At 39.2% G+C, this 14659-nt stretch overlaps 1 protein-coding gene across 1 annotated transcript in view; it reads left to right on the top strand.

Annotated features, from left to right (window-relative positions):
* The window catches only part of LOC131239768 (uncharacterized), a 226098-nt gene that overhangs the window by 9655 nt on the left and 201784 nt on the right, over window positions 1-14659 (top strand). Inside the window, exons 4-6 of the mRNA XM_058237630.1 lie at window positions 9344-9439; window positions 9589-9636; window positions 13277-13330. Of these exons, the coding sequence (XP_058093613.1) occupies window positions 9344-9439; window positions 9589-9636; window positions 13277-13330 (198 nt within the window). The remainder of the gene's footprint in view (window positions 1-9343; window positions 9440-9588; window positions 9637-13276; window positions 13331-14659) is intronic.

The following is a 14659-nucleotide window of genomic DNA, read 5'->3' on the forward strand; positions in this document are numbered from 1 at the left end:
TAATGACGGCAATTGTTACACGTTACGGGGTTGTAACGGCCGTAACAACTATTATGTGAAAAATGACCCGTGATTGCCATAAACCCGTTACGCCCCCTATATAGGCCCTAACAGCCCTATAATAGTCTGTTATGGGGCAAATATAGGTTTTTTGGAACTTTTTTGTTTCAATGTTATTGGGCAGATACATGTTTTTTGGGTTTTTTCTTTCAATAAAAAAAGAGACTGTAACAGCCGTTGTGGGGGTTGTAACAGCCGTTACGACCTGTATCGTAAAGGTAATGGTGGTGGCCGTTATGGCCGCCGTTACTGTTATGAAATACCTTGCTCTCAGGACAATCTTCTCCTTTTCTTCAACGAGAAGGAAATTGCCGAGAAGTTGTGATAAACATAGCCTTTAGTTCTCATGATGAATCGGCCATGCTTAGTTTGGCTATTGGTGGTCGTAGTGGACATAGTATAGATGCGATAGTGGAAAATGGAGATCTAATTATAGTATGGTTGTGGTGACTTCGGTTTTGTTGTGGGGCGTAGTGTCTTTGGCTATGGTTGTGATGTGGGTTGTTGTTAGCCATAGTCGTCGGGGTGACCCGAGTAGAGGTTGCAACAATTTGACAAGGGATGAAAGGAACTAACTAGTCTGTACTCACTGCGGTTGTCCCCTGTATGCATAAGATATTTGTACTCACTGCGGTTAGTCATTCCTGTATGATTGATTTTAGTGCCTCAACATGACTGATATGACTTCACAATTTCACTCTTATTCGTCATTACCTGCATTTGACTGTCATGTCAAAAGTGTATTGGAACCCTTAATGGCTCTCCATCTTTATTGTTGCCTTTTGCTCTTTATGTTCCTAAGTTGCCTTCTAATTTATTGTCTATTAGTTGTTTTACTTTGTCTTTCAACTATGACTATGCTTTTAGGACTTAAAGACTGGATAGAGGATTGGAAGTTGTGAACGTGAAGGGCTCTATCCTTTTCAACCTGCGGATGATGCTTGATTGAACTTTAGTCTCATAGAAAAGTTGTCAATATATTGGATTTTGTACTAGCATCATCATCTTGGCCATATTTCACTTAGTAATATAAAACTATTGCTTCCCTTTTCGTTTAGGTCTGATAGTTTGAGGGAACTTCTCTGTGAAGCATTTCATCTTGCAAAACATCGTCGTTCCTAGTAGTTTTTATGCACAATGTGGCATACGTTTGACCCTTATTCATTATGATGTTTGGGGTCCTTCTCCAGTACCCTTTTTTTTTTACAGATACTATGGCCCTTTGATCAATGACTATATGCAACTATATCGGAAACCTTGCCTAGTTAATGGATGCACAAATAAATAAATAAATCATCTATAACCTTTTTCTTTATTTTATTTTAGGTTTTGGGTTAGTTTATATCGAGTCATTTAAAGCTATCCACTAAAAAAATTTGTATGAGCAAGTCCATGGAACTTCTCCAGACTCCTCCTAGAGAAAACCTCGAATCCACAAGGAAAAATATGAAAATAAAATAATTCTAGAAAATTCATAATAAATTGATTGATGATGAAAAATGAGCTTACAACTTAAATAATAACATGAACCGTAGGAAGAAGTTTCGGAATCAAACTACAACTAAAACTCGTATAAATTGTGAGTTATTATAAATAGTAAACTTATTATTTATAGATGGTCGTGGCGTCTACTAGTGCGCATTGTTTTCGGCAAAAAATAGAAGTGTCCTATTTGGCTGAACCATGATGTTCTCCTAATTATTCTAAGCACTTTTCATGTTGGGCACAACTCCTAAAGCCCAACCAATGAAGAGTTATACCCAAACTAAAACTTATTATAAATAGTAAAAACGAAATTAAAACAGGAATTTGACCGGTGATCTGATGGTATTTCACAAATTCGGTGTGGGTAACCCTGCATAGCGGGTTGGGTGGCTAAAGTAGCTCGTCATGGTACGTCCGATAGCTCATTCTGGTTTGCGAGATACGTCCGTTCTTCTGTCGTCGACTGGGCCTTTTTCGATCCATCTTGGCCATGAAAGTGCTTGCGACCTGCTCTACATCATGATACCACACCCTTACATTAAGGAGGCATTTTATACTCAAACCACAAATCACCTTGTGTGGAAGCACCTATTAAGCTCCTTTGTTTGAAATAGGAATTGATTACATGAAAATTTCTCCAAAACTGAAAGATTAAGATTTTCTCCATCATTTGGATTTTTCATAGGATGGTTGCCAACTAGTTTGAAGGCAATATAAATATTTTAGCTTTAACAATGGTGGTGATTTCATTTCATCACCCTTTTAGGACTATTCGCAGGAAAATGGTATTGAATCTCAGACTATGTCCTTTTACTCTAGAATAAAATGGGGTTGCTGAGCTCAGAGCAAGAATATGCACTTCCTTTAAATGCCTCATGCCCATCTTCTTGAATTGCTTGTCCCCAAGAATCTTTATGCTTAGGCACGTTTCACACTCAAGGGACAAATTTGTAGGTTTTATGATTAGGGTTAGGAAGGGGAAAATATGAAATTTGGAAAATTAGGGCTCATGGAAATTGGGGATTTTGGAATTAGGGTTTTTAAAAATTGGGGAAAATAGGAAATTGGTAATCTAGGGTTTAGGTTAGGGTTATGGATGGGGAATCAAAGGGTTTTGATGGGGGAAGCAAGCGGAAATCAAATGATTGAGTGGTTGTCCATATGGTCAGCTTAGGGGCTCGCATGTGTGGGTCGTTGGCTAGGGTTTTTGGGTCCTCAATGGTTGATGTCGGTTGGGGTTGAAGTTGGATAATGAAAAGTTGAAGAAAAAGATGATTTGGATGGTCTTGGATATGAAGGGAAGAAGAGAGATGAAGTTTTTGGGAAAATACGTCTTTTGGATAGAAATGAAGAGAGAAGGAAGATTGATGGAAGCCTCGCACCTCCGTTGAATGGGGAATGGAATCACACCACATCCAAGCTCCAAATCATACAGATTATTCTTCAAATCACATGAAGAAGAGAAAACACAACTTTTTATTCAAAATAATGGCATTAGAGCTTCACATATCCATCTTTCTCTTTTATAGTATTAGAAAAGACCTTTTACCCAATGGAGAGGTAAAACTGTAAAAAGCCCAACTTATGGCCTAAGGTTTTAGTTAGAAATTTGATTTAGGATACTTTTGTTCCCATTGCAAAACTGAACTTTGTATGTTTGTTGCTCTCTTTGGTTGCCACTTTCTCCTGGCCGCTTGATCAGCTCGGATGTCAAAGCTATCTTCCTTCATGAGGATCTATATGGAGAAGTGTATATGGCTTCTTTTGGCTTTATCTCGGCTACTGGGAAGGGGATTGTGTCTAAGATCTGCATAGTCATTTATGGTCTCAAACAATCTTCATGGGTGTGTTTCAAGCGGTTTCGTCATGTCCTGTTGAAGTTTGACTACTTTTGAAGCTGTGTTGATCGTGCCCTCTTCTTTAAGTGGGCCGTGGGTCTTTTTACTGTTAGTGTGTGTGTGATGATATCATTGTGGCTGGTGATTATGTTGTGCCACCCAGTCATAGAGTTGATAATAGGGTTAGAGGCATGTCGAGATAGATGCTGTAGTATAAATGAGAAGAAATATCCTTAAAAAAAAGGGAAGAAACACTGGTGTGCAGTTGGTAAGAAAAGAACCTATAGGCAAGAGGGTTGTGCCACCATAAGGGGGGTTTAAAATTAATTTCGATGGATGCTCTTTTGGTAATCTCGAGCTGGTGGGAGTGGGAGGAACAATTTTCAATTGCCAAGGGAAATTGTTAGTAGAATTTCAGCTCCTGTTGGCATCGCAGAGTTAAATCATGTGGAGGCAACAACTTTGTCATGCGCGATCAAAGTGGCAGTTGGATTAAACTTCGTTACTTAGCTATAATGTAATCTCCTGGGCAATTTCAATAGTGTACCCTTGGAGGTTGGCAAATGTTTTGGTGGAAATGGTGGATCTGATCGACAACCAAGTGATTTTTTCCAAGGCTCAACAGGGAAGCAAATGGGAAGGCTGATTCTCTAGCCAAAGTGGGAGACTGTATTGGTTCTTTGTCCACTATGGACCAAAGATTAGTCTCCATGTTGTTATATAATTTTCTAATCTTTTCGTTTGTTATGTTTGTTGTTTTCTTATTGTTTTGCTTTTGTTTTTGATGAGGACATCATGTTACGTACACCTTTGCGTACATATTAAAGGAGGTGGGCCACACCGATTTCTCATGTTGAAGACCCCATGTGCATGTGTGAGCATTTGAAAGACTCCACACTGGGAAAATGCACATGGGCTGCTTTAGGGAGTGATTTGGACCATTGGATTTGAGGGATGTGACTATCGGGCCATTGGATTGCATGGTTACATGATCGGGCTGTTGATCATGGACCACTTTCATCATCATAGGACAAATATGTTTTAGGATTTAGTTTATAAGTTGATTTATACTTTGGACACCTTATGAGGGATTTTTCATTAGATTAGGGTTTATTTGGTCAAATTTCACTACACGGTTTAATTTATAATTTTGGACACCTCATTGCTAGTTTTGTTATTTATTTATTTATTTATTTATTTTTTTAAAAAGAGAACTTTATTTTCTCCATAATCTTCATGTGATGTTAGGATTCTTCCATATGACTTGGAAGGAAGATCGGTGTGAAGCTTATCTTCATCAACGGAAGTGCGATGCTTCCTTTTATCCCCACACCCACATCCGTTTATCAACAATCGAGGTATTCCTTCAAGTTTCTTTCTTCTCCCTTTCTCCAAATCTATCAATAACCTTCCTATTCTTCTCCTTTTTGCCTTTCGCACAAACCGAACCCTAAAAACCCATAACCCGACCTACCTAGCGCACACGTGTGACCGTACAACCACACATGTGAACCCATAGGGTTGGCTGTACGGCCCCACCCTTTGTCCTTTTCGCCTTCCACCACCCATACAACAAAATGATGTAGAATGATGCAAATCCAGCTATGTGACTGAGATCTAATATAAAATCAAAGTTATATAAAAGAAAATCACCAAGTTAAATGTGATACACATGCAAACAATGTGAAGCCTAAGAGATGATGGGTATGATCTGAGGCCAAATCACAATCATCAGCCCTTTGACAAAGAAAAAATGCTTGGAAAATAGGGCCTAAGAAGATAAAGATCTTCCAATTAGCATAGGAATAATCTAGGCTCAATAGGTGAAATTTTGGAATCCACGCATGAGTTGGGTCCGATAATAATGGGAAAGGAATGAGGTGGCCCTTAAGATCGAGTAAAAAAAAATAAAAATTCAAGAGAGGACAATGAAAGATAAAATCTTACTTTTTTTGATTTGAGGATTCAAAGGAATCTACCACCTACAAACCATCAAGCATGAAGTAAAAGAGGAAGGATCTTAAGGATGAAGGATAGAGTGATTTCACACCCTCTAGGCTTCTATCCAAAGATCTAGCTTTCACAACGATGGAGGAAGATGAAAGGAAGAAAGGATCTCTACGAGGCCTTATGAATTTCTCCAAATTCACAATTAGGGTTGGACGTCCCTTCTTGCTTTATTTCATAGTAAAAATTGGTTGAAATGACAATTCTACCATTTTAGTAACAAAAGCAAAAATAACCATTATGTCTTAAAAAATAAAAAGTCTAATCTACCCTACCAAAAGTCCAATCATAAACTAAAATATCCATATCATCAACTAACATAAAAGAACTAACTGACAAAATGGTCCAACATAATCCAACCATCGGATGGCCCCATGATGGGACACAAGACGATCCAATGGATGGGCAATCATGTAGACCACGATCAACGGTGAGATGATCTCCAAATATGATCCATGCCATCCATGCTATTCTAATGCTTGCTGATGACCACTGGTGATTACTATTAGTTGCCTAGCCAAAGTAAAAGTGCCGATGTAGCCTATTGACGCCTACATCTTTGATATGTACGAAGTGGTGGTTTGATGTCCGCAACACAAAAGCTCACATTCTCTTATCCAAACCCTAACCCTAAACCTAAAAATCCCAAATCTCCTTATTTCCCCGAATTACCAAACCCTGGATCTTCACAATCTTCAATTAAACCCAAATCCCTACATTCCTCCTATCCAAAACCCTAATTCCCTTATCCTGGTACCTAAACCCTTTAATCCCTTTACACAATTTACCCTATTAGTGCTAATTCCAAGTTTTCCCCCATTTCCCTAAACCCTAATCTCACCTTAGGTAGTATTTGGCCTTCCTCTTTGAAATAGGCTTAACCCTATGCTATTTGGATGTTTCTACATCCATTAGATCCTAGTTTTCCTTATTTTAATGGTCTTGTAGGATGATGCTTGGCAACCTAGGCCTGAATTATGCATGATCTCCTTTTAGAATCTTGGTATTTGTGATGATGGTAGCAAGTTTTGTGATTTTTATTAATTAATTTAATTTTGCTGATTGGTCTTTCACAATATCTGACTTCATGCATCGGTCCTAGATCAGTTTCCATTAAAGAATTCTTACCCTTAAAAAAAAAGAATCCTAGATCTCTCCGCTATTATTTTGGCATTGAACTTGTGAGATCCTAGCTCGACTTTGTGATCTCCCAACAAAAGTACACTCTTGTTCTCGTCCAAGATAGTGGGTTTCTTGATGCCTAGCCCGCTGACACTCTTATTGAGCAAAATCACCAGTTACGGCTTGACAACGGTCAACTGTTACCTGATGCTAGCCTGTATAGACAATTAGTTTGCAAACTCATCTATTTGATCATTACCCATCTTGATATTGCCTATGCAATTATTGTGGTGAGTCAGTTAATGCATGCGCCACACACCAGTCACTTAGATGCAGTTTATTGTATTGTGAAACTTCTTGAAGGCTCACATAGTTGGGGAATTCTCTATTCCAAGCATAATCATCTTCATGTTGAAGCCCTTACGGATGTGGACTGTGCTGGCTCTCCTTCTAGTCGCCATTCAACCTTTGGTTTGTGGGAATTTAGTGACTTGGAAAGATTAAAAAAAAAGCAATTAGTTGTGGCCTGATCTGGTGATGAAGCTGAATATCGGCTATGGCTCATGGTGTGTGTGAACTTTTTGGGTTGAGGACCTCGTTGACTGAGTTAGGTTTACTTCTCTTCTCCTATGACACTTCATTGTGATAATCTTGTTGCTATTCACGTCTCCTCCAACTTGGTTTATCATGAGCACGCTAAGCACATTGAGGTTGATTGTTATTTTCTCCATGAAAATGTGGCATCAAAGGATGTTTGTATGTTGTATTAGAAGTTAGATGATCAATTTGCTGATTTTTTAACCAAAGGAACTGGTTGTAATCATCGACTTTGTATTCGTTCCAAGCTTGGCATGATTGACATCGATGCTTCATCTTGAGTGGGAGTGTAGGGTGATATGCGTGTGCATGTGTATGGTATCGTTATAATCTTGTGGAGTACCTTTCCTTCATTTCACATTTATTTTGCAATAATTTATTTGTCATTGAGTGCTAATACTAGAGTTCGAAGCATCGGTATCATTACAAGTTTCGTTGGCCGGGGATGTGGAAACAATATCGATATCATCGATAATATCACCAGTAACCAGAAATGTAGAGAAACATTGGGAAACACGGGGAAAACGATGAAATTTTTCAGTGAAACTTTAGGAGGTACTAAAATACACATTTGCATATTCAGGAATAAAAAATTGTAAAAAGAATACATACATAATTAATTTCCATTTAATGGGGGGCCAAAAGCATGTGTTGTCTTAAAAAAATAGTCCATCCCATCCCATCCATCCCATCTATCCATCCAATCATCCATCTAACCATCCCACCTATCCTATCTATCCATCCAACCATCCATCCAAACTTCCATTGATATTTTAGAATATCGACAACACAATATTACGTTGAGAAATCGTCGACAATTGGAAAGGAAACGAAAGATTGTGGTCTCGATATCTCCCATATTTCGCTAACAATAATAGCGCGATATTATTGATATTATTGTTGACAAATTGAATACTGCATACAACTATGCGTCCATAATAAAATTGAAATGGAATTTTTTTTAATAAACAAAATTTTGGTGATAATGATACATTGGTGATATTATTGAAATATTGCCAATACATTGACGATATAAGCGACACCTAGAATTTATACAGTTGAAAATATTGGCGATATTGAAACATTGACAATACAAGCAACACTTAGAATTTACAGAGTCGAAAATATTGGTGATACAATGCTGATACCTGGAATTTCTGATACTAACAGTGTTATTGGCATCGCTACCCGTGTTATCGGCATCGCCACCCATGTTATCGATATCGCTGAGCTAGAGATACGGATAATATTGGGGATGATTCGAACAATGGCTAATACAAAGCTTTATTGTGGCCGCAACCCCCCCCTTACTATTATGTGTTGAAATTGCACCATGGCAAGTATTATTTGGGATCACTTCCTCAAAGTGTTCGAGATGAGTTGGACCCTTAATATGCCATTGGAGGTGATTGAGATGTTTGCCTAGTTATTGAGTATCTTTTACTTTCCCATTTGGATTGAGATCTGGTATATAAAATTGACTTTATAAAGTTGTTTGGATCATCCAATCGTCGAGTTGAACTATCGGCCACTTGCCCACCCATTCCCATTTGTGCAATCGCCAAGTCGCTAGAGTCACCAAGTAGGAGCATGTGGGATTTGAGTCATCGAATTGTGGGTAGCCCAGCCTGTCTTAAGTTTAGGTCTTCGAGTCTTTGAATCATCGTCAATATTCTGCCGCCCGATTGAAAGACTCTTCGTGTTAACGCGTAAGAGGCGAATCGCCTTTGCGCGAATCACAGAGCCGATCCACACTAATTTGAATCAGAGGGCCAGCCCAGCCAAATGGAGTTGATTGATCAAGTTGATCTGTGCTAATGTCAAGTTACTGATTCGCGTCGATGAATAAATTTGATTTGAGAGGACCACCTGCTAGCGGAGAAAGATTTGTGTGGAATGTCCTACTCCTGCCTGAGCTTTCCGATCAACCAATTCCCTATTTCAGGGACATCTGTGTTAGGTAGCCCCAGGGATCACTGATTAGTCGAATGAGCCCTCCCTCCAGCCTATCATTCATTAGTCGACCCGGCTGGCGGCTCTTGCATCTCCTGCGTCTCCATGGGGGCCCCTTCCGCCGACGTTTGCTGCTAGGAGTCCATCTAGTCATAACTTATATAATTATTGTCATATTAGATTCCCAAAAATTTATTGATCTCTTTCATTTTGATTGCAACTTCATGATTTGAGTGTAGCTTTGTTGCCAATATCTTTGACTCTGAAGTTTTTGATTGTAGGTTCCTTGGAAAAGTCTAGGTAAAGAACCCGTGATTGTTCTTATTGACCGTGTCTTTGTCCTTGCTCATCCTGCTCCCGATGGACACTCTCTCAAGGTAAGAAGTTTTAAATCCAGTAGATGTTTTAGGCATAATTTCTTTTTCTTTCTTTCTTTCCTTTTTTTTTTTTTCCACTTGTTATATGTTATCTATATATTGGTTGCTGTTTGAGTTCAACTTGCCCCTGGTGTCATAATTTTCATTAGGAGGAAGACAGAAAAAAGCTTTTCGAAGCCAAGCTTCAACAAATTGAGGTATGACTAATTCTCCAATCAGCACTTTGTTTCAATTTTAAGCTTCACCCTATTTGCTTCAGTTTGAACTTTGTCAGTATGGTGCCATGCTTCATGCTTTAACTCTGCAGTAACATTGTTGATTTTATTTGCATTATTAAATGTTTTGTTCATGTACTCAAGATCCTGAAAACTATTGAAGGACCCCTGATAGCAGATCCTCCATACTACATGATCCCAGCGTTCCTTACAACTATATGTAGGCTATCTCTTGATTACTGCGATTTTGCTAGCCCATCACAACAAAATTCACCTCTATATGAACACGAGGAAACGGAACTGATCTGTTAGGGAAAATTTCGTAGAATTCGTCCATTACATTTGATACCTTCTAAGCGTGTAGACCTGATTTAGCCCGTTTGATAGTCTTTGCAGAATCCCCTTCAAGGATTAGGGGCCAGCAGTGATGGCTGTCAGATATCCTTGCTCCTTGCAATAACGCTGCAGCTTCTGCAGTTTTTGACTAGCACCATGTCATCGTCAAACAAATACACCAGGGGACCTAATCCTGGTCATGAGTAGTTAATTTGTTATATAATGAGTTTGAAAAAGGTTAGGGCTTCATATGGATCTCATCCTGGTTGTAGGTTTGTTGAACATTTTAAGTATGAGCATTTTGCATAATGATTTATTTTTTTTTTTTTTTTTTTGTGCAAGACATAGATGTCCCTTGATATTCAAACTATTAAAAGTGTACCATTGAGGCCATACGAGAGTATTTGAATTTGGGAAAGCATTTATAGGGGTAAGTCTCTCCAACCTCTTGACATTTATCTCTTCTCGTTCAAAAATCTGGTTGTAAGTAGCAAAAAAAAAAAAGAAAAAAAGAAAAAGAAAAAGAACAGGAAGAAGAAGAAGAAGGAAGGAAGAAGGAAGAAGAAGAGGAAGAGATTTCTTATGGAATAGTTTGGGGATAAGTGTAAGTTCCATCAACTGAAATCGGAAGATGTACACAAGCTGATAGCCAAAGGGGAATTGGTAAAGGAAGGTTGAGTGAGAAATTGCCCTTCTGTCAAAATGGTGCTGGAATTCAATGAGGTAGAGGCTTTGTGGAGGAAAGTGGACGCCTAGTCGAAATGCGGTGAGAATCAGAGAAGTTGGGTGCTGGGAGTGGTAACAGGGGTAAAGGTTAGTCTGGAAATCAATTTCAAAATTCAGTGATGCCTCTATAATTGCTGGTAGCATCAGACAATTCAAGATATAAGATTGGTAATGGTGAATGGGTGCTTCTATGGGAAGCTTTATGTATTTTCCATGGCTGGGCGGTTTTGCAACTTTATTTCATTGCTACCAAAATACACTCAGGCGGTGAATGGTTGGATTACAGGCTCTGTAATCCCATATGGATTTAGGGACTTTGAGATTGAGATTTTGGCTGATCTTCTCGATGTTTAAAAGAAGGGCATTCTCCTTTTGTGGATTGCGAGAAGCTTTGGGCACTTGTTTTAGGGATTTATTCTCATCCAACTTATCTTCAAAACCATGCCTTCCTCTACTCCTACCAAGCCTCCTTGGGTAAAAGCATGTGGTTCTCTCATCCCTCCCCATGTTGAGGCTTTTTGTTGGGCTGCTACGGTGAAGAAAACTTTCATGCTAGACAACCTTAGGAAAACGAACTAGTCTCTTGCTAACATGTGTATCATGGGTCAAAAGAATTTAGTGTCATCAAACCATCTTTGCATACATTGTGAGGCAACATGGAGGATTTTGATCAATTTCTTTACCCTTTTTGAAGTATATTGTGTCTTTCCAACTTCAGCAGGGAAGTTGATGAGGTAGGAGTGGAGGACCATTCAAGCCTAGAGGCAAGCTCCAATGGAAACTGCTTCCACTAGGGATAATGTGGCAAGTATGGAAAGAAAGGAGTACAAGAATCTTTGAAGAGTAGTAGCAATGCAGGACAATTAACCACTTGCTCTAAAGACTCAAACTGATAGAGTATGGTGAATCAATCCCTTTATCTCATAGCCCAGCCCCCACATCTCGGCTGAACCCTCCTCATGGGCCCCACTTCACATGGGTTCCGGTTCACATGAGCCACCTGCCCCGAGTGTGCCCTTGCGTCCTATAGGCCACCCCACTCGAGCCTGGTGTGAAAATGCCCTTGCATTAATCACCTTCGGTGAGAAGTTTCGAACATGAGACCTCCCGCTCTGATACCACTTTGATGCAGGACTATTAACCGCTTGCTCTAAAAGCTCGAAACCGATAGGCCGTGGTGAATCAATCCCTTTATCTCATAGCCTAGGCCCCACATCTCATGTGTTAGGACCTCGACCGAACCCCCCTTGTGGGCCCCACTTAACATGGGTTCTGCTTCACATGAGCCACCAGCCTCACATGGGCCACCCGCCTCGAGTGTGCCCTTGCGTCCTACAGGCCACCCCACTTGAGCCCGTTGTGAAAATGCTCCTGCATTTAGTAGCCACAACCACGATAAGATTTTTGGAAGAATCAAAGAGCCTGGTGGAGACGGGGCGGTGGCTCAAGAGCTTTAATGGTGCATTCACTCATATTCTGCTTTGCAAATGAGATAATGACTGATGATATATATATTTTTTCGTTTGCTTCCTAAGAGTGCTTCACTCCACCTCTCTCTGGTTTGTCGAAATTGAATACTGATGGTAGCTCCGCTGGTAATCTCGGGTAGGTGGCATTCTTAGGTATGCTTATTATTCCATAAAGCTTATGTTTTGTGGTCTGGCAGGTGTGGGGGTCCTTTAATCGAGCAGAACTGATGGCTATGAAAATAAGTGTCGAGTTAGTTGCAAAGTGGATGGGTGGATTGTTGACGGAAGTTGATTTGTGCAGTGCTGGCCTCTAGGAAGTTTGATCCTCCTTGGAAACTAGCTTGCATTTGTAACAAAATAAGAATGCTTTCTTGTTCTATGGGTTTTGTAATTTCACAAGTTAATAGAGAATTAAATGGCCCACTCTCTGGCTAAGAAGTTAGTAGAACCTCCTTTTTTATCGGGTACCCCTTTCCATTGTCTTGATGGTTCTTGTCCCTTTTGTACCTTTGTGGTCTAATAATTTTTTTTTAGTTGATGCCGAAAGAAAAAGAGCTCATGTTTGTTCATGTTTAGGGTGCTCATTCCCATTGTCTTGATGGTTCTTGTCCCATTATTTTGATAAGCATGTTCACCTTAATGTTCACCTTTTTACTGTAGTTCCCATGCGTACTGTTGTCACTAGAACACTCACTTGTGCAGCAAAGTTGGAAGTTCCTTAACTGTGTTGCTGCTCTTCCTCATTCCAGCCTCTAACTGTTTCAAGTTGGAGGTTGCCCTTAAGGGACCTGAATCTTTCCAACTCTTAGCATGTTTTGTTACATACTTTGTTTCACCATGTTTGTGAACTTTTTGATTGCGATGGTTAAGATTTGGAGGCATTTGTTTCTTTGAAAGTTCATGATGGATGCTTAACTGCCTCCATCACTTATTAGATATGGATGACTTCTATTACATCTGTTGTGTTATTTAGTGAATTTAACATTTTTCTTGGTCATCAGCTGCTGGAATTGGCTATAGTTAGTATTTATGTGGGACATTAGTCTTTTTTCCATTGTTTCTAATGCTAAGTGAATCCCTGTGCCATGCAGGAGGCAGAAGCTGCAACTCTTGAAGCAAAATCGAAGAGATCAAAATTAGGAAATGTATGGATTCTATTTATATGAACTCTCCTTCTTTATTGCACTAAAATTGGTGTTTCTGTTAAATAGTATTATTATTTTTTGAATGGAATAATGCTGTTAGATATTCTTTCAGAGAAATTTAATACCTATAAGATTTCAATTTGATCCTCATTTGTTATCAGTATACTGTATCTTGGAGGCTAGATTCTGCTATTGAACCTTCTAGGAATTCATTTCTGCTGTAATGGTGAAAACCTATGCTGATTTGGCAGACATGTTGATATTGAAGCTACAAAATATATATGAAAATATCTGCTTCCTTTATCAATCTTCGAAAAAGAAATAATCTGCTTCCTTTAAAGTGGATGGATGTTCTAAACCATTTCTCTTGGTTTTTTCTTTGACTGGTTAAGCATGACTTTGAGTAGCAAATACCTGATTTCGAGTTGATTCTTTCTTTATCATCTTCAATTTTCTGTAAGTTCTATTTTTCAACTTTCCCAATGTTACTTTCTTGGATGCACGTGAGGAGGATGTGATCCTAGTGGCTGCATAGCACACCAAGATCCAAGACGAGACCTTGGTTTAGGTCTTTGCTTCTCATGTGGAGATTGGAGAATTCCGACGATCACAGAGTTTCTGCAAGCGAAATTCATAAAACTACTAAAGCATGGACAGAAAGTTCTGGATAAGCAGGGTGAATTTTATAAGTTACAAATACGATACTTGAAGTGCAGTCTGTCGCTGAATTTTTTATGACTTTTCCCCCCCCAATTGGTGGGGGGATTGATGCAGGACTGATGCATGAACCAATTAACTTGTGAGATCAAGTAGCCGAATTAAGATATTTAACAAAAAATAAACAAGAAAAAAACATCGCTATAATCATCACAAATATCATGAAAATCAAAAGAGCATCATGCATAATCCTAGCCTAAGCTACCAACATCGTAACATAAGATCATTAAATAAAAAGAAACTAGGATCTAATGGATGTAGGGACACCCAATTAGCATAGAGTATAGTTTATTTCAAAATAAAAAAACCTAATACAACCTAGGGTGAAAATTAGGGTTTGGGTAATTTGAGAAAGTAGGAAAATTAGCAATTTTATGTTTAGGGTTAGGGTTTCGGGGATGGAAGAAAGGGGTTTGATATAATGATGACGGGGAACCAAAAAAGGGGCAAGGTGGGATTCACACATGTGGCCGTACGGTCACACGTGTGGTGTGGGGGTGGATGGGTTTAGGTCGGTTAGGGTTTGAATTGTGGATGGGTATGAGAAAGTAGGGTTTGAGAGAAGACGGATATATGGGATGGGAGAATGAAGAACCTGAAGAAAATACTTAG

Source organism: Magnolia sinica, chromosome 3 (assembly GCF_029962835.1).
Source record: "Magnolia sinica isolate HGM2019 chromosome 3, MsV1, whole genome shotgun sequence".
Lineage (NCBI taxonomy): Eukaryota > Viridiplantae > Streptophyta > Magnoliopsida > Magnoliales > Magnoliaceae > Magnolia > Magnolia sinica.